The sequence below is a fragment of the Jaculus jaculus genome, chromosome 13 (assembly GCF_020740685.1).
Source record: "Jaculus jaculus isolate mJacJac1 chromosome 13, mJacJac1.mat.Y.cur, whole genome shotgun sequence".
Classification (NCBI taxonomy): domain Eukaryota; kingdom Metazoa; phylum Chordata; class Mammalia; order Rodentia; family Dipodidae; genus Jaculus; species Jaculus jaculus.
The window spans coordinates 58,897,552-58,923,718 of NC_059114.1; the positions used below are offsets into that span (position 1 = coordinate 58,897,552).

A 26,167-nucleotide genomic window follows, 5' to 3' on the forward strand; every position below is an offset into this window, starting at 1 on the left:
CTGGGGAACAGAGTCCAACAAGAAACAGATATTTTGCTAAACTTCTACACAAAGTGATAACTACAATATTTTGCTCTTATATAATATACTTTTCAGTGTTTTGTAAAATGATTCTAAGTTAACCTACAAAGCATTATTACTGAGTTTGGTGATAATGGTGAAGTTACAGTTATGTAATACTGGAAAAAGTAAGTTATAGCAAACTTTATAGTATGAAAAGCAATATTGTTATGTGTTTGCCAATAAATTATATTTAATATCTAGTATTATTTAATATTAAATATTTCCTTAATCTTTCTTGTTTTAAATCAAAAAGACTATATATAAAGAACAGAAATAAAACAGTATATTTGTCACTGTCTGATTTTAGAAAGAAGGCATTTTTAATTCAGTTACACTTACAAAAGTTGTCATTTCCTTACCCCCATAATGAGTACATTAACCAACCACATTCACATACAGAAAACGTACATACATTCAAGTGTTTACAAGATATATCACCATATAATTACATTCATGTGACATATATAAGCTTATTCAAGTGTATCTAATTTTACGTGTATTTATTTTTGAAGTTGCTTCTGATCCCTTTTAAAACAACTAATATGTAATATGCCTATTTCCTAAAATCCAGTTAATAGGATTTATGGTCAGAAGTCTCTTTTGAAAATTTATAATAATTGCATTCATATATTAAGGATCCAGTAATTCTTAATATAAGTTTGAAGCTAAAGCTTTACTAATTTCTGAAACTTCCGATGCATGACATTTGTAGCAGGCTGCACTGTTTGGTTTTAAGTCATTTCAAATGGTTCACAATTATTTGTGCATCTAGGGAAAAAAGCACCAAGAATAATATATACATATATATTTTTTTCATCCCACAGATGAAATTAAAAACCAATGATCACAATTCTTCTTTCAAGCGAAATCATTTGTAAACAGCATTTGTCTGAAATGCTCATTCTGAAAGCCTTCTCAGTGGCAACGACAGATACATGGAACGTAGAACAGGAGGTAGAAGCAGACGCTACATGACACTTAACTAACTTAATACAATTCAGTTCTACACTGACAGTTTCCATCTCTCGTCTGAGTTCCTTAGGTCTCAAAAACTGAAAATTAAATGTTTGATTTATAGACATCACAGCCATTTCTCTTAGAAAAACTCTAAAGGTATCTTTCTTGTTCATTTATAAAGCAAAATTTTCTTGATAAACAAAGCACCTGGTAAAGAAATATATAAAGAAAATATTTTTCTACAAACTAATATGTAAATTTATTTACATAAAAGTACTGTTTCCCCTAACTGTATTTGTAATGTTTAAAATAATTTGTAATAAAAATTCAAAGTACATATTGAAAAAAAAAACCATGTGTCACGCCAGTTAATAAATATTGCAGAATGTTATAATAACAATAAAAAATCTTGATGAAAATGGTCAATGAGATCTCTTTGGAAATACATTTTAAAAAAGACTTCAACATGAATGTCAAATTACATTACCCTACAGCTATGATGCAATCTTATGAGAACCAAGTGTGTACCTGATAAGACAGTACTTTGGTACAGGCCAGCTGAGCTTTTGCTTTTTTCTTTACCATAGGCACACAGTAAACATCACATTAACAATGATAAGCATTTGCCACAAATTCTGTTATTCACATAATGCTGACAGACATCATTTTAAACATTTACAGATCATGACAATGTTTTTTGTCTGCACATAAACAGATTCCTTTAGACTTAAACATGTTTTTAAAATAATACAGAGATGTATAAGGAAAAATAGGAATTACTTGTTGTGACAAGTTTCAGTATTTATTACATATCTTTTTCTATGAACAAGTGCCTTTTCTAAATATAAGGCATTCCAGTTTCTGCTAACATTTCATTTCTTTTTCCCAGTGCTTTTTTTGTGTTCAGGAAGTTCAGCTTTGATAGTTACGTTCTTTTTCCGAGAAGCTGTATTAGGATCAGCTGCACTAGAAGGTCCACCAGTACCTATACAAAAAAAGAAAGAAAAATGACTGCTTAGATTTGTAAGAGCCATCCAAGTTCAAAATACACTGTGAAGTGACAAAATAATTCTTCTATCTGCAGCACTGTAAATTTAATGTAGTATTTTTTAGCCTTTTCTCTTTAATTTTTTTTAAAAAAGTTATTTATTTGAGAGAAAGGCAGAAAGGGGGAGGGGAGGGAGAGAATGGGTATGCCACAGTCTCCAGCCACTGCAAACGAACTCCAGATGCATGCACCACCTTGTGCATCTGGTTTACACGGGTCCTGGGGAATTGAACCTGGGTCCTTTGGCTTTGCAGGCAAGTGCCTGCATCCATTAAGCCAAAAAGTACACCAAAAGTAACATTTATGTTATCAGTAATTTAAGCACTATAACTTCATAACCTGGTTAGATTGTATAAGGTTCAAATTAATTAAGACTTTGATAAGGTATGAGCATCTGGTAGAGCTATAACCAGCTTCAGCAAAACAACCATAAAGTATATCACCGAATTTCTTGTTTGGATAATCATATGAATATATAATCAGTGAGAGGGGTTGAATTCAGGGAGTAAAATGGCATGAGAGCTAAGAAAATATCTGGGCAAAAGTTAAGAGTCTGGCCAGAGTGAAATTGTCGTTCAACAAATAGGTGCAATGTGTTATTCCATTCAGCTCCAACAGCTTTACAAAGGCCTATTACTCTGGTTTATGACTGTGAGACTAAGAATGAGAAGGTCATATAGCTAATAAGTGTCAGGGCTATGGTCTCAATAGTCTGGATCATAGACATAAGCTAAGCCAAAAGGACACCTGAGAAAAAGAATGAAAGCACCTCTTCTATGGATTTATAACAAAAGTACTGGCAGTATATGGAATTCTCTAAGGAACGACAACAAAAAAAGAGAGTGAGAGAGAAAAAAAAAAAAAACAGAACAGGGTTAGGCTATCTCTATCTGGATAGCAAAGTGGAAGGAAAGACCATTAAATAAGTATTAGGAGAAGTAGAGAAATGGAAAGCATACAAAAACCAAGGAACATCTCAGACATCACTGGCAGTTAAAAATTGAACAGCATGAGAAGTTGTAACAGAAAAATGCTGAGGAAAAATAGTTAAATTTGGTAGTCAGATCACCAGAGTGAGAACTGAGAGAGTCAACAAAATCTCTGGACATCACTGTAAACAATTCATATAAAATGATGCCTCAGGCTCAGTAGCAAAGCAAAAGACAGAGCCTATCTGGGGAAAAGAACATGCACTATATATTTAATGATATTAATGTATTTGAGAGAGAGAGAGAGAGGGAAAGAAAGAAAATGGGCCTCTAGCTGCATGCGCCACATTATACATCTGGTTTACGTGGGTCCTGGAGAACTGAACCTTTGACTTTGCAGGCAAGAACCTTAACTGCTAAGCCATCCCTCCATCACCCATGAAATATATTTTATGAGGAGATGCAGAATAGAGAAGAAACAGAAGGAAAAAAAAGTGGGAAAGGAAAATTATATAGACAAAAATATATGCAAATAAGTTTGCTAATAGATTTTTAACTGCTAGGATCATTATTCTGAAAACACTAGCAAATGTTATGACTCTACTTAAAAACAGATTTTCCAGGTATAAACCAAATTACTGTTACCACTGTAAGTGCCATACAGATCCCACAACCCCACAGGTGCATTCCTAACCTGGTTTGCTGCTTGCTTTAGTATTCTTTAAGAGAACAGGTGGGGTTGGGAGGATCTTAGCAGGTGTATATGTATTTAGAGAAACTTTTCTTCTTATTGCTGGGCTGGCACGGGAGGTCAAAGAAGCTGAAAAAGAATAAACATTATATAAACTTTAATAACTAACTACTAATTCTATTATAATATTATAGAAGGTTTTCCCCCGCCCAGCTATTTTTGGGTACTGGGGATTAAACTCAAGTTCTCATATATGCTACGAAAACACTACCTTTAAGCTATATTCCATCCCTCTTTCTACTTTTTTGTTTTTGTTTTTGTTTTTCGAGGTAGGGTCTCACTCTGGTCCAGGCTGACCTGTAATTAACTATGTAGTGTCAGGGTGGCCTCGAACTCTCGGCGATCCTGCCACCTCTGCCTCCCAAGTGCTAGGATTAAAGGCGTGCGTCACATGCCCAGCCTTCTTTCTACTTTTTATGTTGAAACAGGGTTTTATTAAGTTTCCCAGGCTGCCTCTGAATTTATTTTGTAACATAAGCTTGCCTTGAACTTTATTCTCCTGCTACAGTTTCTGAGTAGCTAGAATTACAGGCCTGTGCCATAAGACTCTACAGGGTGTTTCTACTCTCTTTCCATCTTCTTTTGAGATAGGGTTTCTCTTGCCCTTGTTGTCTGGGAGCTTTCAGATTCAGTTGGCTCCATTTCCCATTACCATAGGCTTGTTGGGATTACAAACACTACAAACACGTGTGGCACTTTGTATCCAGTTTTACGTGGGTGGGTGTTAAAAGGTCCAAACTTGGGTTGACAGGCTTGCCAGCAAGAGCCTCTAACCACCAAGTCACTTCTCAGCCAGTGGTTAATTTTAAATCAAAGAGTCTCACTGACAAATTGATACTCAAGTGATGATTCATCCACACATACTTTGGTCTATTGAAGCGCCAAAGTTAAAAATAAAATACTAGAGAATAAGCAGTTATAGAGATAAGACTGGTAACACAGCTAGCAGGATTTACGTTACTTCCTGCTCTCACTACCTTGTTTCCTCATCAAGATAGAAAGACTGAGTGGTGCAGAAAGAAAAGGTGGAGAATTTAAGTCTTCAGAATGGATTCCTCTGGGGAAAGATAACCAAAGTGGGAGCAAACTGGAGAGTAGTGCATCACGTTTTATGGATTTTTTTATGACTCATTATTTTCGTTAGTGACAGCTTTGAGCTCTGCCAGTACCATTTATTTTCATTAGGTATTAACCACTGAAGGCACATTGCCCATGACTGACCACTGATTTTCAGAAGCACATTGTCAGAACTTCCTATCCTACAAATCTGGCTTTTGTAGCCTTCCCATGCCTTCTAACCCAAAAGCTCATATGAGTCATCTCTATCTATTGCTCCCACAGGAATGCTGGGGCACTTTTTGGAGAGAATAATTTGTGAAAGGTGCCCTTGAATTATGCAATGTGGGGCTAGCAAAGGGGAGAGTAAACAGGAAGGCATGAAAGTGGCATTCATTCTAAGAACTGTAATATATTCTATTCTTTGGCAATATATATTTACTATACCTCATAAAAGAGTATGATATCTGGGCCTAGGGAACTAGCTCAGTGGGTAAGAACACTCTATACAAGTATGAGGACCAAAGTTCTATTCCCAGCACCCAGGCAAAAAGCTAGGTGTGGCCATGCATGCCTGTAATCCCAGTTCTGAGGGGAGTGGAGACAAGAAAATTACAGGTGCTTGCTGGCCAGCCAATCTGACAAAAAACTGGAAGCTTCAGGCTCAGTGAGAGACTCTGATTCGAGGAAATAAAGCAGGAGACCTATGAGGACATCACATGAGCTCCTTTGGTGTGCATGTGTGTGCGCACACTCACACGCATGCATCTGGCATGTATAACCGCTTGCATACACAAATATACCATACATACATACTACACCCACCCTCCCCTTCTCCCCCACAAAGAATGACATGCAAAGAAAGTTTGAGGTTTCCTAAGACATGACTAGAATAACTCTAAGAGCATGTTCTCCGAAACTAATGCTTTCCAAACTGGAAATTCCAACATGCTGAGAGATGCTACTTGCAGAGAATGACAACTGCTAGCTGACACCCCACCTAAAAGGTGGTCCTAAGCTTTTCCCAAAACGGCATTCCCCAGAAAAGTAACATGTTTACTGTGTTACCATAAAAGTTTCTAACAAGTAAGAGAAGTCTGTGTCATGTAGTGTTCTTTACTGAACTTCAATCATTTATATGCTAATGTAACTATACTTCAAAGGAAGGTGAGATATTGTAGTTTCCTGAACTTTCTTAGCTATGAACTCCCATTCTTCATATACATGAATAACCTTATCGGACTATTTTCTTAAATATCTTAAATATTAAATATGCCAGCCTTTGGGAGGGTTTAGGCAGGACAATTGCTGTGAGTTCAAGGTCCGCCTGGGTATACAATAAAACCCTGTTTCAAAACAACAAACAAGCCAAACCCCAGCTCTTTCTACTTACCAGGAGTGGTGAGAGGATGGGCACGTATGCATGTGTGAGTTCAAGTGGACTCTTTTATATATTATTTTATAAGTTTGTTAGAAGATAATGTACAACAGGTCATGACACTATTATGCTACTTACTTATACTGTTGTGACTCTGGTTCTTTTTCCCTTTTTGCTAGAAAAAGGTTGTGTAGAAGAATCAAGAAAAGTGGTGTATTTCATATTACATGAAAGAATTACTAATAATGTCCCTTTACAACCTTTTCTCTGAAAACCTGGTTACTATTACAACTTGAGTTGCTATTTTATAAGTTGTGCTACATTTGGATAATATCTACTGTACAGTAAGTGAATAAGAGTGCAGATAAATGTTCATACACATTTCAGGGGTCTTCCTTATAACTTCTGTTGAGGGAGAAGCAATGGAAGCAAGAAAGTCATCCACCTGCTTTAAAGACAGAGCATTGTGCAGAGTTTCCAGAGGACAAATAGATGGCACCATGGAGTATAACTCAAAGCCTAGGAGAGAGCAGTAAACAAGGAAAAAGTAAAGTTGGGTATTTTATAGGTCAACAATTCAAAAGAAAGATATCCATTGCGTGGAACTGGAAAGTTTTGGTCTTTTCATGCAAACACACACGACCTCTCAAGTCATGACACCAGATGCTATGCAGTATGGAGTTGAAACAAGAAATGACAGACACTGCTGTGAATGTAACCATAGAGTAAGCATGCATACATTGCACTTGCATGTTGGTAAAATTTCAGAATGACAAAGAGGAAAACCTGGTGGGGAGATATAATTTTTTGGTTTTATCTTTTTAAATCAGATCTATCCAACAAGGATACGATAGATAACTTATTATTAAAAAATTAACACAGTTAATTGTACATTGAATTTAAATAATCTCTTACATGTGTCAAGACCAAAAATACTCTCACTAGCATGATTCTAGAGCAACAGTAATTCAATTATGTTGGAATTAAATTCTAAACTATATTTCACCTACCTTTAAGAATTACTACCAATTATTCTAGTTTTGGAAATCATTAACTGAGCACAGTTAGGCCAAGTAAAAAGCAATACCCAGTACTATATATGCTTATTTAACATTGGCACAGGAATACGAAACATCAGAAAGTAATTATGCAGCCTTGTACTATAATCAATGAAACAAAAACACATAAATCATTTTTTAAAAAAGATAAGATAAAGGCTATTACTCTTACAAAAAAGTTATCCATTTATTTGAGCTTTATTCAACTGAATGCCTTTAAAATTGCTTTCATATACTGTTTAAAACAAGTGTTCGTATATTCATTCTACCAAAAATTAAAACTAATTCTCTTCCAAAGAAAATACTTTGAATGCTTACATTAACTTTATATAAAAATACAACATGATTAGTTAAAAAAGTGAAAACTAAACTCAGACAGCAAAATAGACTGCTCCAATCAGGATGTGCTCTTTATAAAACTGATTGCTACTAGATTTACTTAAATTTTGAGAGGAAATAATTAACCCAAGAATTGCTGGAATTCTCAGTTAAAGAGGGAGACGCTGATTAAAAGAGAATCATATCTTCCTATGAAAATAACCAGAGGATTTAAAAAAGTGATGTTTGATTTTCAGATGCAAACGAAAGCATGACAGAACATTACATGTAATTAAAAAAAAAACTATCATAACAGCAGGTAAAACATCTCAGTTAGGCACCACAATGAAGCTTTTACAACTGTTATTTTTCTCTTAAGTACAAGAGATTCATGCATACACGCGCAAATCCTTTCTTTGCGATACACTAAACAATGTGTTTTCTCCTTCCCTCAGGATATTTAAAAGTCTTTTGTAATGACTCTCTCATTTACCTGCTATTTTTCATAACAGGTAAATGAAATGATCGAGTTGCTCCAGACTACAGTTTTTCATCTATCTTTTATAAACTTCTTTACTGCACAATGAAAGGGTTAGCGCAGCAATTCAATAAGCCACCCTGCTGACATGTTTAGAAGCTATAGAAACATACCACAGAAGCCTAGAAATTCCACAGAGGAAACGGACCAGCACCTACAGAGGTGTAGGTTTCTGCACAGAGGCCCAGAAAATAAGGTAAAGCACTGTCAGAAGATACTTGTTTCACCATGCTTCTTGAACTAAAGATGAAGGGAGGCGTAAGTCCATGGTAAGTGTTAAAGATGGAGATAACATGAACATTATAGGAAATAAAGTGAGAGTCAAATGACAATTTGTAGGACAGATTAGACAACACACATTGAAAAAGGGAAATCTGGTAAATCAAAAAGAAATATTTCTAGAATTGAAAGGAACATATTTTATATACATTATGGTTGTATAATGTGTAGAGAAACCACATTTAAAAGAAAAGGCCAAACCAAAGGAATGTAAAATAATTCTATTTTCTGTTAAATTTAACACAGCATTATCCTTCAGTTAAACACAGAGCTCTCCCAGTTTACACCTGCAGTGCTGGTTTTAAACACAAGCAATCAGCACAAAAGCTACAGGTACTTTTTAACCTGCAGTAGTTCTTCTTAGAATTGTGTTACTTCTGTTTTCCTTGTGACTTCTGTTTTTCTTCTAAAAGGTTTTATGATTGTGGTTTCTTTGGTAGTTGCAGCTGTATAAAATAAGGTCTTCTTCAAATGTAGCGTTAAACAGTAACAGCAAAAGAAAACCCTGTAAAGCTTTATGGTTAAATTTTTGCTTAAGATCTTCTTAGTTACCTTTAACAGTGGTACAGGACTGTTGTCTAGATATACTGTTAAAAGGTCCAAAAAAGAAAAACATACATGTATGTGAATCCTTAAGCTTCATATAACTTTGAGCTTTTCAAAATATTATTTCTAAAATAAAGAAAGAGCCACATGTGGTGGCACACACTTTTAATCCCAGGAGGCACAGGTAGGGGGATTACTGTGAGTCTGAGGCCACCCTGATACTACTACATAGTGAATTCCAGGTCAGCCTGAGGTAAGGCAAGGCTATACCTTGAAAAACCAAAAAAGTAAATAAATAAGTAAACAAAAAGTAAAAATAAAGAAAGAAAGGGTCCAAGGACCAAAGTATTTTCATTACAAATAAAAGCAAAGGTCCAGGAATATTCTGAGAAAATGTTTGAGTCTAAAGTATTTCAAAATGATCAATTACTAGGCATGGTGGCTTCAGATCTGTAATCCCAGCACTTGGGAGGCAGAGGCTCAGAATGGTAACTCTGAGGCCTATCTGGGCTATGTAACAGGAGTTCTATGCCAGTATGCAACCTTGTCTCAAAACAAACAATGAAAAATACCTTCAAAACACAAAAGTTCAGTAAATACTGCCTTACCACTCATGATCAAGCTCCAAGAAAGAAGCTTAAATGCTTCAGCAAACATATTTATCAATAATAGTCACAAAACAGACTGCTAGTCAGCCATAGTACAGCTGAGCTTTAAGTGGAACTGAACTGGCTTTCTGTATTTCATCTCCAGTCTTCTATTAGAAACCCTCCAGATCTTAGGAAAAAGCAAAGGTGCCAACAAGAATTGGCTGCTTGAAAATAGGAAAACATTGCCACACACATGGGAACAAAGTCCAGACTGAGCCTGGCTTTGTCTTAGACAAAGAGCTGGGAACAGATGAGGTCTGCTTCATGTGAAATCTGCATCATCTGCTCCTCAAGACATATACAAAGTTAGTTCTCATGTGACTCACTGATGTGGATAGCTCTGCCTTCTAGTTAAGTGTCTCAGTAAAGCAACCATGTGAGCAGAAAAAGAATTAGAAAGAAAAAAAATTAATGCTAAGAATTAAAACAAATTAAAGAGCTATAGTTGTATTTTAAAAGATTACATAAACTGATCATTTAGGAAATCAGAATTTCCAGGCATTAATTTAGGATTAGAACTCATCATTGTGATCATTTAAATGTTTGATGAGTGATTATTATATAAAATTATAGTTGAAAAAAGGGAGTTAGACAATTGTCAATAATTTGGATGAATATTCAGTTGAAATTATATGCCAATTGAGTGGAGAAATGAATGATACTGCATACCCCACATTTTGAAATCAAAGAAAAATTGAAAAGGGATGAAGCAGGGGAGTATCTTTTAAAATAAAAGCAAAACGTACCATTGGTTGGGTGTCGAGCAAATGAGATAGAAAACCTTTTAACAGCGGAACCACGTGTGGCGTCTGAGAAAGAGAAAAACAGGTACCTGAAATTCGTAACAGCTGCCAGAAGAACACTTAAAAAAAAGAGGGAAAACAAATGTAGGAGGAGGTTAGAATTACGTGACATGCAGAAGGGACAACGAGAGAAAGGAATACACCAAATACTGGTTAAAAGCAGTAAACTGGCTCAATGATAGAGGCAAAATGTTTAATGAAATACACAAATGAAAGAAAAGCAGGATGAGCTGACAATTCCAGTAAATCTGTTTTACTGACTAAAGTAAGTTTGTGGTTATAAGAGCAAAAATTGTAAATACCACTGATCATGACAGAGCTAATAGCCCTCTGATTCCCAAAAGGGCCTTGTTTCCATGGTCTCAAAAGCGTTCTCAGTATCAAGATGCTCAAACTGGGTTATCTTAACTCAAGTGTTGAGGACCTCCTTCAGTGAGGGATCCGAAAGTAAAAGTACTCGCAATATTTCTTCTACTAAAAACATTCCATTTATTTTATGTTAGTTTGTCATTGCTAATAAATAAAATGAGGGTTTACCATGAACAAGTTTTAAAAAATGAAAAGAAATTTATTTCTATACTATGGATTCTCAATTATCTAAAAGAATATGCTTGATGTAAACAGTCCATTTTAACAAAGCACTTATTATATTACTATACACGGACAACAAGTCAATCATTTGATGAAGCAGCATCCAAGATGTGGGGAACAGAGAGCAAGATGGTCATTTTGGAAAAGGGTGCGAGGATGCCACTTGAATCAGTCTGTTATGCACTGAGACTTGTTTTTGAGAAACAGTGCTCCTGGCTGTGTATGAGTGTATGTAAGAAAGTGTGTGTGCACATGTGCACATACCATCTATGCAGCCGGAAGCAGTCAGCTTTTTACGATGAGTACGAGCATAATCTTGTAGGTTAGGTGCGCTTGAAGAACCCCCGAGCACTGAGGTGCTAAATAGGCCCGCACAGTGAGACCCTGATGGGAGTTAGAGAAGATACATACAACAACGGGTGTTCTTCTATTCACATTGGGATTACATGCAGCATGCAATTAACATGGCTCTTACCAACACACAGGCAGCCTCTGCCAGTGCCTTGAACAGGCTCACAATCTGCTTGTAATGTCCTAGTGATACCAACTTTACTACAATGCTTCCAGTATCCAGCACCATTCATCACGTATAGAAATGGGGAAATTTAACACTGGATAAGATGTCATCTTTTAGAATAATATGCCAATATAATAACTACACATGTACATGCTGAAAGTATTAAAAAAATAACACCATGAAAAATAATTTTGGATAAGAAGGGAGCCTGATAATAAAGCTGCAAATGCAGGCCATCCATCCATCCCCCGCAAACATTCTTTGTAGCACAAATTATGTTATATTCAGTAAATATTTTTAGAAAGCATTACTGTATTTTTTGTAGCACAAATTATGTTATATTCAGTAAATATTTTTTAGAAAGTATTAACCGTGTGTGTGGCATGTACATGGCATGTATATACATGTGACTTCAGGTGCATGCCCTGTATGGAGGCCACAGTAAAATGTCAGCTGTCTTGCTCCATGGTTCTTTTGCATTGTTTCCTGGAGATGGACTCTCCATGAACCTGAAGCTTCCATGTTTTTTTCAGCTTGACTGAACAATGAACCCAGCAATACTCCTGTCTCTGTTCCCTTCAGGACTGGGTCACAGGCGTGCACAGCCATGCCTGGCTTCTGAGGTGGTCACTAGGGGCCAAGCTCAGATCTTGGCCCCTAAACAGATACTTTTGAATATATACCTATAAATGAATACTCATTTTCTGATGCTCCTGAATTAAAATTGTCATATATGCTTATGAAACAAAGTATATTAAAAGACTTATTTATTAGAGTAAGCAAGTAATTCCTTTTTAGTCACTCAGGCCTAATCCACTATAAATTTCTAATACTTAACAAGTACTTTTAGGTATTATTAATAAAGGCCTTAAATAGCCATTATAAAGTGATTCTTAATTTATATCAAGTCTCCATACCCCAAACAAACTTTTACCAGTAGGGGAAAAGTAAATGACTTCTATCAAATATACCATGATAGTTCAATACAAGGGGATAATATATGCTTCCATAAAGATACTGTGAGAATATTGAAAATTATCAATATCACTTACTAACTAAAGAAAGATTTTCAAGTATACAGACATTCACACAGCTCAAATACTTTATCATAGAGATTGCAGAGATTACAATGAAATCTGTATTTACATATAATGAAATCTATATACAATGGAATCCTTAATTAAGGCTATTTAGATAACCATTTATATAAAATAATATGCCATTGCCTCATAATTTATAAGTAATGGCTTCAAAAATAGTAAGCTTAGAAAAGTGTTTTCCAGTGTTGCTCTGACAGCAATTATGTTACTTGAGTTTTCCCATAAGATCTGTACAAGAGGAAAATAAATACACCAAGATAGGGTCTAAAGCACTTTTACTTAAAAGTATTTTAATTAATTATTTATTTATTTACTTATTTTTTGAGGTAGGATTTCACTCTAGGTCAAGCTGATCTGGAATTCACTATGTACTTTCAGGGTGGCCTCAAACTCACATCGATTCTCCTACCTCTGCCTGCCAAGTGCTGGGATTAAAGGCATGTGCCACCATGCCCAGCTTAAAAGGATTTTATTTGTTCATTTAGCCATTTATTTTAACTAGAGCTAAAGCCACCATCTTTGGCTATAGTCTATGGCAAGCATCAACTAATCTCTATTCTTTAGCTTTTTGAAATATAATTTACTTTGTTTTAATTTGTATATGATAATCTACAAAGAGAATATGTATCTGATCTAGCTATGTGACCTACTGGCATATACCAAAAAAGAAAATCAGTGTACTACAGAAATACTGACATACTGATGTCTATTTTGGAATGAGTTTAGGTATTCAGCAACAAATGTATGGATTAAAAAAACAGGAAAAAAATCACAAGTTCTTTTCTGTGTGGAATAGCATCCTTACCTAATTGCCAATCAGGAAAATGAAGTTTTCTTACAAACAGATAAGGTTAAAAACCAGCACTGGCAAGCTAGGCATAGATACTCACGCCTATAATTCCAATACTTGGAGGGTAAGGCAGGAGGGTCATCCTGAGTTCAAAGCCAGCCTTAGCTATTGTGAAACCCTATTTCAACAAAAACAACAATTACAAATAAACAAGAAAATAAAATGGAGCTTCATTGGTAAGTGTACTAAGTGGCCACCACAGTAGGCATTCAAAGGGTTATACAACAAAAGTAAATGCTGGTTCTTATATTTTGAACAGTTTATTTTATACTTTGAGTTGCAACCCTCAATATTTCTGAATTAGTGCACACAATACAAACTAAAGCATAGCATTTGGTCATGCTTTTACCATGGAGGAGTTTTGCACATGTGTCTAATAGTGAATTTGACAAGGTATGGGATACAGTCCCCTCTATACCACATACCTACAGTTGGGTTCTGCTTCTGTTCCACAAGGTTTCTTGGTGTTCGAACATAATTTTCAGATACAACCTGCATGAGAAAAGCAAAATGAGTGAAATAAAGCAGAAAAATAAATTTAAAAATCCACACTTCTTATGCAGCCTGCTCAAGACAGACAAAGGTTAATAAGCTGTATGATAAATATTAGTAGAAATACACAAAACATGAAAGATCATGCAAGATCCCCTTCTGAAGGGAGTCCATTTCATATGAGATCCTTGCAATGAAGTGGTACGAAGCAGGCATTCAGAATGAAACATCATGTATGAAACCAGACAGATGAAAAGAAACAATTGATAGACTTGATATAATTCCATCTCTTAAAAGAAGCCAAATGCCCCTCTTAAACAGCTCCTGTATTTGAAGAGGGAAAAACAACCAGACACACGATAGACAGAGACTGCTGAGCTCACCATACAATTCTGATCCATGCATGGGCCTTATCAGAGTAACCATTACATAGTTACAGCCTTAATGGATACCATAATCCCTTTTTCCATAATCAAATGAATTATATTTCCAAAAGGAAATTGCTGAAATTACTAGAAAAGTCATGTGTGACAACAGATCTTCCATTGTAACAAAGACCAGAGTATTTAAAGTTGCCAAATTTCATCATAGAAAGTCCTTCTGAAGTCAGTTCATTTTGAACCATATTGTTGATGGACGTATACATAGTAACCCCATCTTCAGAAAATATACTTAAGTTCCTTAAATTATATACTTCTTAATAATGGAATGCTGAGGGAGAGACCAATCAGTATTAGATGTATGCTGTTAATTAAGACCAGGACACATACTTTTTGATATTTTAAAAACTGTTTACATTCTTATCAAAATCTAAATGGAATGATTTTCCAAATATGGGGGAAAGTCAGCAAATATTCTTACCATCAAATTGTAAAATTCTTACTATCAAATTGTAAAATTTAAAATTTTGCTTCTGAAAACTGCATAAGACAATTTAAGAAAAAGAATGATTTATTTTCATTCATACGTAACTATATAAGGTAATAATCCAGGAGAAAAAAATTAAAAATTCTGGATATTTAAAACCTTGCCAGTGAAAATACCAAATACATGCAATATAAGTGGGTTCTTTCCCTCAAGTATTATAAGTTATAAGAAGTATTTTTAAATGGACTCAAAAATGAAAACAAGCAGAAGGATTTACTCTGATGTAAATTACAAGGGATTAGATGTCCTCAAAGACAGCTGTTTGTTGCTCTGAATGCAGGAAGGAAAAATGTTTAATGAAGTAAAGTTTAAAAACCTGTTGCCATGAGCCAAAAATACTGGATGTGAAAGCCAATGATTTGGGGGAGACAGGGGAAGAAGTGATTTGTTCCCCTGATCTGCGTCTTCGACGCCCAGTACCCACACCACTGGTATAATGCAGCCAGGTACCAGTACCCTCTGGGCTAGATACACTCAGGGGGCTCTCTTCCTGGAAGTGAGAAAGGGGGCAAAAAAAAAAGTAAGAAAAAAAATGAAAAAAAAAAAAAAGCAGAGCATGCAAAGTTAGATACAACAGAGCCAAATGATCAGAAAGAAAAAAAAATACAGTTTGTTTGCATTTGCTTATCATTTTCTTTTTAAAAATTCTATAAAACAGTAATTTTGGAGTCAAATGTATTAATACTAAGAATTTGATAGGACTGACACATTAATTTTGTGATAATTATAGAAATACCAATTTTTGCTCAAAACATGCAAAATATACTGTCTCCCAGTTGTACCTTCTCTTAAAACTGGAAAGATTATCTTTTACTTTTGCTTGCTTCACACCTACTTAAATATAAAAATATGTTGGCTTGTTTTCTATATTCAAGAGATTTTTAACTATTTTTGGTTGATTGTTCTAGTTGGAAGAACAAAGCCTCACAAATTAAAAAAAATCATAGTTTAAAGAATGGACACCGACTATACTTTCTACTTTCACATCCTCTGCTACTGTGTTCTCCTCCTAGAGATTCTTTATGAATGGTAGTAGGTGGCTCAGGCAGCAAATGTTCTCACTCACGTGTGTGCACGCTCAGCTTTCAGACAGGGAGGAGAGGATAAAAGCTTGCACAAAATGAAATAGGAAATACACACATTTCTCTACGTATCTTTTGGAAGCGCCAACTTCTCACATCTATGGATATGGACTTTGGAAAATGGCTTCAAGTTTTTACTTGTATAATTTATTAAAGTAAAAGTTTAACTTGGGCAAAGAAATAATCTCTTGCAAGCAACTAAGTAAATATTCATGAGAAAAAGTCTAAAAATGTATTTTGTGTTTTAAGAGCTAACAAGGGAAGTAGTTTTGTTTAAGGTTTTGCAAATATGGAAATAATGAAAATGCGGGGAAGAGAAGGTTGAGTAAAAAATTCTGAGCTGGGCATGGTGGTGTGTACACCTTTAATCCCTGTACTTGGGAGGCAGAGGTAGGAGGATAGCTGCGAGTTCAAGGCTACTCTGAGACTACACAGTGATTTCCAGGTCAGCCTGGGTTAGAGTGAAACTCTACCTCAAAAAAACAAAAACAAAACAAATATTCTGAACAATTTAACTAACTGCAGATTGCTCAGAAGTACATTAACATGGGCTGGACGGATGGCTTACCAGTTAAGGCATTTGTCTGCAAAGCTAAAGGACCCAGGTTCGATTCCTCAGGACCCACATAAGCCAGCTGTACAAAGGGGCACACATGTCTGGAGTTCATTTACCCTGGCATACCCATTCTCTCTCTCTCTCCCCCCCCCCCCTGCTTTCTCTGTCAAATAAATAAATAAAATATTTTTTTTAAAAAAGAAGTACATTAACATAACCACCTCCGCAAAAGTGGTAGTTTCAGTTACCTTAATAAAGGTGATTTTTATTTTTTTATTTCTTCTGAAATTAAGGATATCTGAACATAACTATGGATTTCATAATTTTGAATTAACCACCATCTTTTAACTTCTTATAATTAACATGAAATACAATAGCCAAAGGAACCCTAACTAGTATATAATTTCCATTATAAAGAAAAAATGAAACATGTTGCTCATAGATTTTTTTTCCTACACATTCATTAATTCTTTGAAATCTGAAAGATATATAAAATACATTAGTATCATATATGGGGCTATAACCATGAGCACATTTTTGCTCTTTTATTCTTAATTATCAACTGTTTGATGTAATACCTAATTCTACAAACTTATTACATAAAATATTCAAAGAATATATAATTTAAGTTAGTGATTCTATCTTGAATTTTTAATTCTCTACTTCATATTTTCATTAAGGTATTTTAAAACAGAGTTATCTATACTGATATCATGCACTACTAAGGAAATTGCCCTATGGAAGATACATAACTCAATGTAAAGTTTAAAGTATAACACATATACAAATATCAAACACTTATCTCAGCTTCATTCTAACTGCTCAACTTTTTGTGTTTTTATATAGTTACTTAAACTGTATTATACAGCAAGCATAAGAATTGATATAACCTACTTATAGGCTCAAACTGGCCTCAAAATGAGTAGGCAAGGGCAACTTGGATTCATCACTTCTGTGTCCCCATCTCTCCAGTGCTGGGATTACAGGTGTATGCCACCAGGCCTGGCTTAATCAATATGTTTTTAACAACAGTTATATTTATTTTTCTATAATTTGTTTGCAAAAGAGATAAAGCTGATAATTAAAATTATGTTAGGTTTCCATCTGTATAATTAAAGCTGTATTTTCTTTTCAGTTTGTTAATATAAAGTTAGCTTATTCTAAGAAATACTTGCTCTAACATGCATACTTACTTCATTGGTAGTCATTTTCCTAGATCGTGGAAGTGGAGACTTCCTGTGTATATGAATTGGCTCTGATACCATTGGTTTGAACAATATTACAGCTCGATCAACTTCATCTCTTTTAGAAGTATGAGGTTCATCATCATCCATTTTAGAAGTTCTCCTGCCTTCATTCTGTGAGAAAAAAACACAACACTTAAAAGGGCTAGAGAGATGGCTCAACAGTTAAGAGGCTTGCCTGCGAAGCCTAAGGACTGGAGTTTGATTCCCCATAGCCTTGTAAGCCAGATGCACAAGGTAATACGTATGTCTGGAGTTTTGTAGTAGCTAGAGGCCCTGGAGCACATATTTTCTCTCTGTTTCTCTCTGCTTCTTTCTCTCTGTCAAATAAACAAAATATTTAAAAAATTTAATTTAAAAAATAAATCTGCTTTGAGCTGTGCATATGGTACATAAACTAATTCTAGCACTCTATATCTGGAGTTTGAGGCTACATAGCAAAGTTCTACTTAAAAACAAAACAAAACAACAACAAAAAAAACCCCAGCAAAACAAGAAAAAAAAAAGCCAAAGAAATCTCTTCTGAAAAACATGTGGCAATTAACTGATGTTTGTTTTCTCAAGTAAATTAATGTTAATTTAATTTTAACAGTATACCGTGCATGTGAGAAAGATGGCCAACTCTCTTACTTCAAGGAATATACACACTATGAGGAGTTCAACAATAAAATGATAATCAGAAATCATACAAAGGGAAGTGTTTAGTTAAATTTCACCAAACATGCAAAGAGATGGACAATAATAATAAATGATAGGGATGGGGAAATGACTCAGTAGTTAAAATCACTTGATTTCAAAGCCTGCTGGCCCAGGTTCAGTTTCTTAGTAACTCAATAAAATCCAGATGGATATTCATTTGTAACCACATGAGTCCTTAGTGCAAGTGCTTGTGTGTGCACATACACAGAGACAAATAATAAAAATAAAATAAATGGGGACAAGAAAGTGGAGAAATTAGTTTTGTTACATGGAAATGTTAGTGATTTGAGCAGAAACTAAAATAATATTTGAAATGATAAATTCAAATATATAAATTCTGAATATTCCAATACATGTTATAATAATATACTAAAAGTACTGAACCAAAGACCAACTAAATGAATATTATATACCATTTACTATAGTAGGACATAGAGAAATAAGGAACTAACATTACAGGAAATTGACAGGTTGGAAAAAGAATGAAACTAGGGCTAGGGAGATGGCTCAGTAGTTAAAGGTATACTCTTTTGCAAAGCTTGATGGCTTGTGTTCAATGTCCCAGTACCCATGTAACACCAGATGTACAAGGCAGCACATATGTCTGGAGTTCATTTGCAGTGGTAGGAGGCCCTAGAACACCCATACTCACTCTCTCTGTTTCTCTTGTCTCTCTTTCTCTCTCAAATAAATAAATAAAAATATTTTAAAAATCATACCAAAGTCTACCTACAACAGAATGGATGAAATAACAGTTAAATAATAAAATGCAGGTTGTAAAGAATAAGAATAAAACTAACAAACTAGATGCAGTTAATTATATTAATGGACCTTAGAAACATAATGTTAGCCAAAAGGAGCCAAACAAAGTACATAAAACTTTCACAAACCAAAGGCCAAATAGAATATAAAAAAAAACTTTCACAAACCAAAGGCCAAATAGAATATATATAAAAAAAAAACTTCTTTAATCAGATAAGGAATACCTAAGACTTAAAACAATCATAGAACACTGAGAAACTCAAATGCTACCATCACCAAATTCATTCCTTTTACTGATACATACTATCTGTAATCATACATTATATGATCACAGACAGAAAAAAATGACTCTAGAGGCAAAATATTAGAATGAAAACATAGGATTTAACAAGTTCGCTAGCTATAAACCTGACATACTACAATGAGTTAAAAATCAGTCACAATAGAAAATAAAGTGAAATTCAAATAAAGCATTCATGATAGCACCAAGAAGTATAAAGAAACTAAAAATTTACCTGGCAAGTTACAAAAAATGTTAAAATATCATAATTTTGGCAAAAGATATAGGAAGGATGGCTTGTACCATTAAAAGACTAGTAATGTTGGGCTGAAGAGATGGTTCAGCTGTTAAGGGTGTGTTAAGGGTGTGTGCTTACAAAGTCTGGCATCCGGATTCAATTCCCAAGTACCCATTTGAAACCAGATGCACAAAGTGGCATGTATCTGGAGTTTGTTTGTAGGGGCAGGAGGCCTTGACATGCTATTCTCATTCTCTCTCTCAAGTAAATAAATAAGACACTTTGTAAAACACTAGTAATGTAGAATTGTTACATATCCTATGGATGGAGATTTAACTTCAAAGAAGGCAAAAAGTAAGAACAAAATGAGTATTTAAACATGTGGAACAAAGAGAAAACAGTAGGATGGTTTAAGATGATATAATATATCCAAAATAAATCAACTTTTCTAATGCACTGGATTAAATACGTAAAATCTATCCTATTTTAGAAAGACACATTATAAATATATAAATCCAGAAAGCTTGAAAATGGGTAGTAAAAAAATATGGAAAGGAGATATCTTCAAATTTCTCAATAATTTCACATGAGCAGTAGTAGATACTAATGCAGCAGCAGCCATTACATGCAGTTAATTAATGGCTCATATATACATCTAGGATGGTTATCCCTGGGGGAATTGAGAATATTGTCAGTAAAGCTATTCTGTATTATGCAATTCAGATAAGGAACAGATCTTATAGAAAATAAAAACAATAATAAAAGAATATTACTGACAACTACATATCCTCAATTTGAAAATTTAGATCAAATCAAAGTGCTAAGTTACCAAAATGGTGAAAAGACATATAAAATCTGAATACTGCTACATAAATTGAACAAATTTGAACATAATCTTAAATAGTCCAAATCCAGATTTCCCAGCAAATTTTAACAACAAATATTTGAGAAAAAGACAATAGCAGCCCTTCATATAGTCATGCAAATGCAGTAAGTTATATCATGTTAAGCATAATGTTTAGCATGAAGAAACCCTCAAGTAAAACAGTAACAGAAAACAAATATTACACTTATCCATTCTATACACAGCTTAAAATCTTGGCAATTAAAATAAAATAAAGTTTTGAAATATTCTGATTCATGAAAATAATTATTGAAAACATGTTTTTAAAAGTTGAAGTTATTTTCCTAAACAGTTGAGATTAGAATTATTGCTAGTACATAACAGAAAATACTCATGGAGCCTCATACAAATTGAGAACTGCAGTAATCAGGTGCTGAGTCCCATCTTCATTACCTCTCTGGAAGCGGGTCTATAACCATAGCCAGATGGCAGGTTTTTATCTTCTTCACAGCCTTTGGCTCCTGGACTAAAGTGTAACTCAACATGAAATCGTTCCTCTGAGGAAACATCCTAGAAAATATGAAGGAACATTTCTCCAGTGAGGAATTTCAAGTATTTTTTTTACACCTGGTTAAAAAGAGAAATCAAGAGCTCATTACCTACCTTGTTAGGATCCTCGTAAAGCATGATGACAATTTGAGTCATGTAGTTGAGTTCGTTGACAACATTTAAATAGTCCATAGCACGTTTCCATTGTTCATCCTTGGATTCCTGAACAAAAGGTGTGTGCTAAGTATTTTCTCACACTTTAATTACATAAAAATCAGCTTATTGTCATTATGACAAGAGAACTTCATTATATTTAAAAATCTCAATTAAGTTTCTTAAACTTGTTTAAATAAATTACTTTAAGAGTCTTTCCAGTAGTATCATGAACTCATGGTAATTTTTGTCAAGATGAATTATACAAAGTAGAAGTAATCTCTTGAAACCTGACATGTGCTACTGAATTCTGAAGAAACAGTTTTTTACATTGTAAGCCTGCAAGTACCCACTATGGGATCATACATTATCACAGGGATTATGTTCTAAAATAGTGCTTTCTGGGCTGGAGAGATGGCTTCGTGGTTAAGCACTTGCCTGTGAAGCCTAAGGACCCCGGTTCGAGGCTCGGTTCCCCAGGTCCCACGTTAGCCAGATGCACAAGGGGGCGCACATGTCTGGAGTTCGTTTGCAGGGGCTGGAAGCCCTGGCGCGCCCATTCTCTCCTTCTCCCTCTATCTGTCTTTCTCTCTGTGTCTGTCGCTCTCAAATAAATAAATAAAAAATGAACAAAAAACATTAAAAAATAAATAAAATAGTGCTTTCCTGCTGAATATAATATAGTCAGTGTATGTGGCATATGACCAATAATAAAATACATCCCTATCTTAACTTAGAGAATCATTGGTCTTTAGGCATAGAATCACAGACAACCAAGAAGTGAAAGAGATCAGATAGAACATGCATTCAAAACTGAAAATCTACCTGGAAAGGGAAAAGTACTCAACAAACACTGTGTAAACTTCTGAACATCAAGACCATTTTCCTACATTGTACATACACTGTCAACATTGCAAGCATGTAAAAGCACTCAATAACTTTTCATATACAATATGGGCGTGTACAATATGGTGGACTTCGATGTAGAAAATGTGCCTTGTTCTAAAACATAATACAACAATGAGACTACATATTGTTTGATAATTTTTAAAATTCAGTGTACACTTCCTTTTTCTTTAAGTGATTTATTTTTATTTATTTATTACAGAGAGACAGAGAGTGAGTGAGAATAGGCACACCAGGGCCTCTAGCCACTACAAACAAATTCCATACACATGAGCCACCATGGGACGTGGCGAATCCAACCTGAGTCCAGGCTTCAGAGGCATGTACCTTCACTGATAAGCCATCTCTCCATTCCTACACTTCCTTTTATTACAAAAATATTATTTATTTGTTTATTTGGCAGAGAAAGAGGGAAGGTGAGAGAATGGGCACGCCAGGGCCTCCAGCCACTGCAAATGAACTCTAGATGCATGCGCCCCTTGTGCACCGGGCTAACATGGGTCCTGGCAAATTGAACCTGGGTCCTTTGGCTTTGCAGGCAAATGACTTAACCATTAAGCCAGCCCTCCAGCTCCACACTTCCTTTTTGTTTGAATTACTGTTAGTGATAATTTTAAAGACAAAAAATTTCACTAGGTGTAGAGAAAAATTATGATTTTGTGACACTTCATTAAAAATACCACCTAGGCGCCAGGCATGGTGGCGCATGCCTTTAATCCCAGCACTTGGGAGGCAGAGGTAGGAGGATTGCCATGAGTTCGAGGCTAGCCTGAGATGACATAGTGAATTTCAGGTCAGCCTGGGCTATAGTGAGACCCTACTTTGAAAAACAAAACAAACAAAAATAAACCCAAACAACAAAAATCAAAGCAAAATAAAACAACAACAAAAACAACTAGGGCTGGAGAGATGGCTTGGAATTTACTATATAGCCCAGAGTGACTTCCAACTTGCAGTGAAACTTCCTGTCTCAGTCTCCTAAGTGCTAGGATTGCAGGCATAAAACATCATGTCAACCTCATCAAATGAGCTTTACTAAAGAGAGAAACATGTCTTTATACCCCCAAACTAGCAAAGTGCTTGGTATAAAGTAAACCCTTGAGAAACAATGGTAAATCATAAAAATTTGTGATTAAGTAACAATAACATCATAGTTACATACAAATTCAAGAAAGCCTAGTTATCAGACTGAAAAAAATTAATTCTACTTACATCACATAAGGCACCATAGCGAAGAATAGACAGTAAGGAATGCACATGACTTTCACTAGTAAAATACAATCTGGTACGGACATGACGATCAGGAGACAGAACACCTCTGGAATAGCTATAGTGAGGAGCAGGCAAAATAAAGCAACCAAAACATTAAAATAAAAGCTCATAACAAATAAATTCATCATTCTTCTACAGATGAATTATTTAGATAGATATTCTTGTACTATAAGGCAAATTAAAATAAACCAGACCCTCAAAAAAAGAACAAACTTGGAAAACTCAAGTTCAATGAAAGGTCATTTTAGTTGCTCTAGTATAGTACATTGACAGAGGCCACTGACCTAAAATCCTCATAGACTGATGAGTCCAAGTGAATGACACATAGCCCTTCCTCTCTTGTACTTCAGTTTTTCTCCACATTACCTTCATGCAGAATCCTGGTTAAGCTGAGCATGAAGGTATACGCCTGTCATCACATCACTTGGGGGGCAAGGGCTAGAAGACAATGAAACTGAGGCCAGCTGGCAGAATATAGAGAAACTATCTCAAAACAACATGAGCTGTGATAAAAGTCAGTGGCAGAGCACTTGCCTATAGCATGTATAAGGCCCTGGCATGCTAAAAAACCTACTTAATTCTATAATATACTAAATGATATAGTTGTGATTGTTAGGTAAAAATACCAAAAAGTGTTTCGTATTTAAGTATGCAAGATAGATGACTATAAGTTTAAACAAGAATACATTCTCTTACACAGGATGGAGTTTATTTACAGTGTCATCATCTTGTGTCCTCTGAAGGTCTGAACGAATTTTTCTAACTAGAGGAGTACAGTAGCCTTTAGCAATCTCCAGCTTTTCAGCTTTAGTTATACCATATTCCTGAGCAGAAAATAAATAATATTAGAAAAAAGGCTATCATGACAAACAGCTATAACAAATGCACTCCTAAATTAAAAAGTTCTAGGAAGATACACATATTGTACTAAATGTCTTGAACATTAGAAAACTCCTAGTTTGTATATTATGCAACTTCTAATATACTATTTTCATATTCTTATGGATAGTTAGAAGGAATTTTTGGTAGAACTAAAAAAGCAAGTGAATTCTGCAGAGTGAAAGATGCATGGATGAATGTCAGCTCTATAAAGATTATTGAATGCAAGCTTTAAAACAGTAATGAACGTTTAAAATCTAGAAGCCTCAAAGGAAAGATGACGAGGTTAGAAAAACTATAGCACAAAACAAATATGTAATTAACATGAAGAGAAATATATATTAAGATCATGAAATTTCTGACATCCTGATGTCAAAATTAAAGTCTGACTCATTCTTTTTTCTTTTCCTCTTCCTTCCTTCCCTCCCTCCATCCTTCCTTTCCTTCTTTCTTTTCTTTCCAAGAAGGGTCTTGCTATAACACAGGCTGGCCTGGAATTCTCTATGTAGTCTCAGGCTAGCCTCAAACTCACATTGATCCTCCCACCTCTGCTTCCTGAGGGCTGTGATTAAAAGGGTGCACAATCACGCCAGGATCTGACTCATTCTTGAAAAGCCATTGGCCAATATTCTTAAAGTTCAATACCAGGGAGCAAACACATCATGCATTTATCAAATTTGATATCTATATCCACTATGGGTTAGTTAAGATTATGAAAATTTAACACAGTATCACCAAGAAAACATAGTAAATGTAATGTAATTACAATGAATATTTGCTTGAAAATAATGGACCAGAAAATGACCTTAGAAAAGAAAATCTGTGATTTGTGTAGATATAAACAGGTTAAGAAGGAAAGAAGGGCTGGAGAGATGGCTTAGCAGTTAAGGCACTTGCCTGCAAAGCCACAGGAACCTGATTTGAATCCCAGGACCCACATACGCCAGATGCACAAGGTGGTACATGCATGTGGAGTGATTTGCAGGGGCTAGAGGCCTGGGCACATCCATTCCCTCTATCTCATAAATAAATAAAAGGAAAAAAGAAAAGTGGGAGCAAAGAGAATATGAAAGAAAAAAGAAACTCTTCAAATTCATTCTGGGATACCTGTTTCAAACCTACTTCCAGTTAACAGAATTCTCCTTAATGATTCAGACGGCAAAACACCAGTATAGCGAACAGATATTTAAACTGCCCAATTTAAAAAATGTTGACTGAAGCCAGGAGTGGTGGCACACGCCTTTCATCCCAGAACTTGGGAGGGAGAGGTAGAAGGATCACCGTGAGTTCAAGGCCACCCTGATACTACCTAGTGAAATTCCAGGTCAGCATGGGATAAAGTGAGCCCCTACCTCGAAATCCAAAATAAATAAATAAATAAAATAAAACAATAAAAATAAATAAAACAACAAAAAATCCTGACTGATGGAATGTTTATGCAAATTGAACTTCTTAGAATCATTTGCCTTAATCTGAAGTTTATTTTTCTAAATCTAGTGTACAATCTTATCAATATAGATGACTATAAACCAGGTAAACAAAGGGATATATACATAACTTTAGTGTACGTACAGGCTAAAGAAAGATGTTGGAATTATAAAATCAAAAGAAATGTCTTTAAACATTGATTTACAAGGAATAACAAAATACACTGACTAAAAATAATTAAAGAGTTCTGGCAGTGTACTAGATGTTAAATGTATGGACAGACATGTGTACAAACAGTGAAAAAAATGAATTAGAGATCAGGTTTCCAAGTATAAGAAACTGACTAGAAACACTATTCTTATTCTCACATCATTCAGCCATTAGGAATACTTAATACTGAGAGATAGATTTACTGATATAAAAA

At 34.9% G+C, this 26,167-nt stretch overlaps 1 protein-coding gene across 13 annotated transcripts in view; it reads right to left on the minus strand.

Annotated features, from left to right (window-relative positions):
• Positions 1-361: 361 nt before the first annotated feature.
• Positions 362-26,167, minus strand: part of Ppip5k2 (diphosphoinositol pentakisphosphate kinase 2) — a 67,584-nt gene continuing 41,778 nt past the window's right edge. For 3 of the 13 annotated variants that reach the window (XM_045133065.1, XM_045133073.1, XM_045133064.1), the window contains 12 exons: positions 24,133-24,260; positions 23,377-23,491; positions 21,220-21,327; positions 21,010-21,126; positions 17,683-17,847; positions 15,168-15,341; positions 13,858-13,924; positions 11,230-11,349; positions 10,318-10,380; positions 6,561-6,701; positions 3,692-3,817; positions 362-2,005 (listed from right to left, as the gene is read on the minus strand). In XM_045133065.1, the coding sequence (XP_044989000.1) occupies positions 1,893-2,005; positions 3,692-3,817; positions 6,561-6,701; positions 10,318-10,380; positions 11,230-11,349; positions 13,858-13,924; positions 15,168-15,341; positions 17,683-17,847; positions 21,010-21,126; positions 21,220-21,327; positions 23,377-23,491; positions 24,133-24,260 (1,437 nt within the window). In that variant the 3' untranslated portion in view covers positions 362-1,892. The remainder of the gene's footprint in view (positions 2,006-3,691; positions 3,818-6,560; positions 6,702-10,317; positions 10,381-11,229; positions 11,350-13,857; positions 13,925-15,167; positions 15,342-17,682; positions 17,848-21,009; positions 21,127-21,219; positions 21,328-23,376; positions 23,492-24,132; positions 24,261-26,167) is intronic. The other 10 variants (XR_006633234.1, XM_045133068.1, XM_045133067.1 and 7 more) reach the window with 10 other exon arrangements.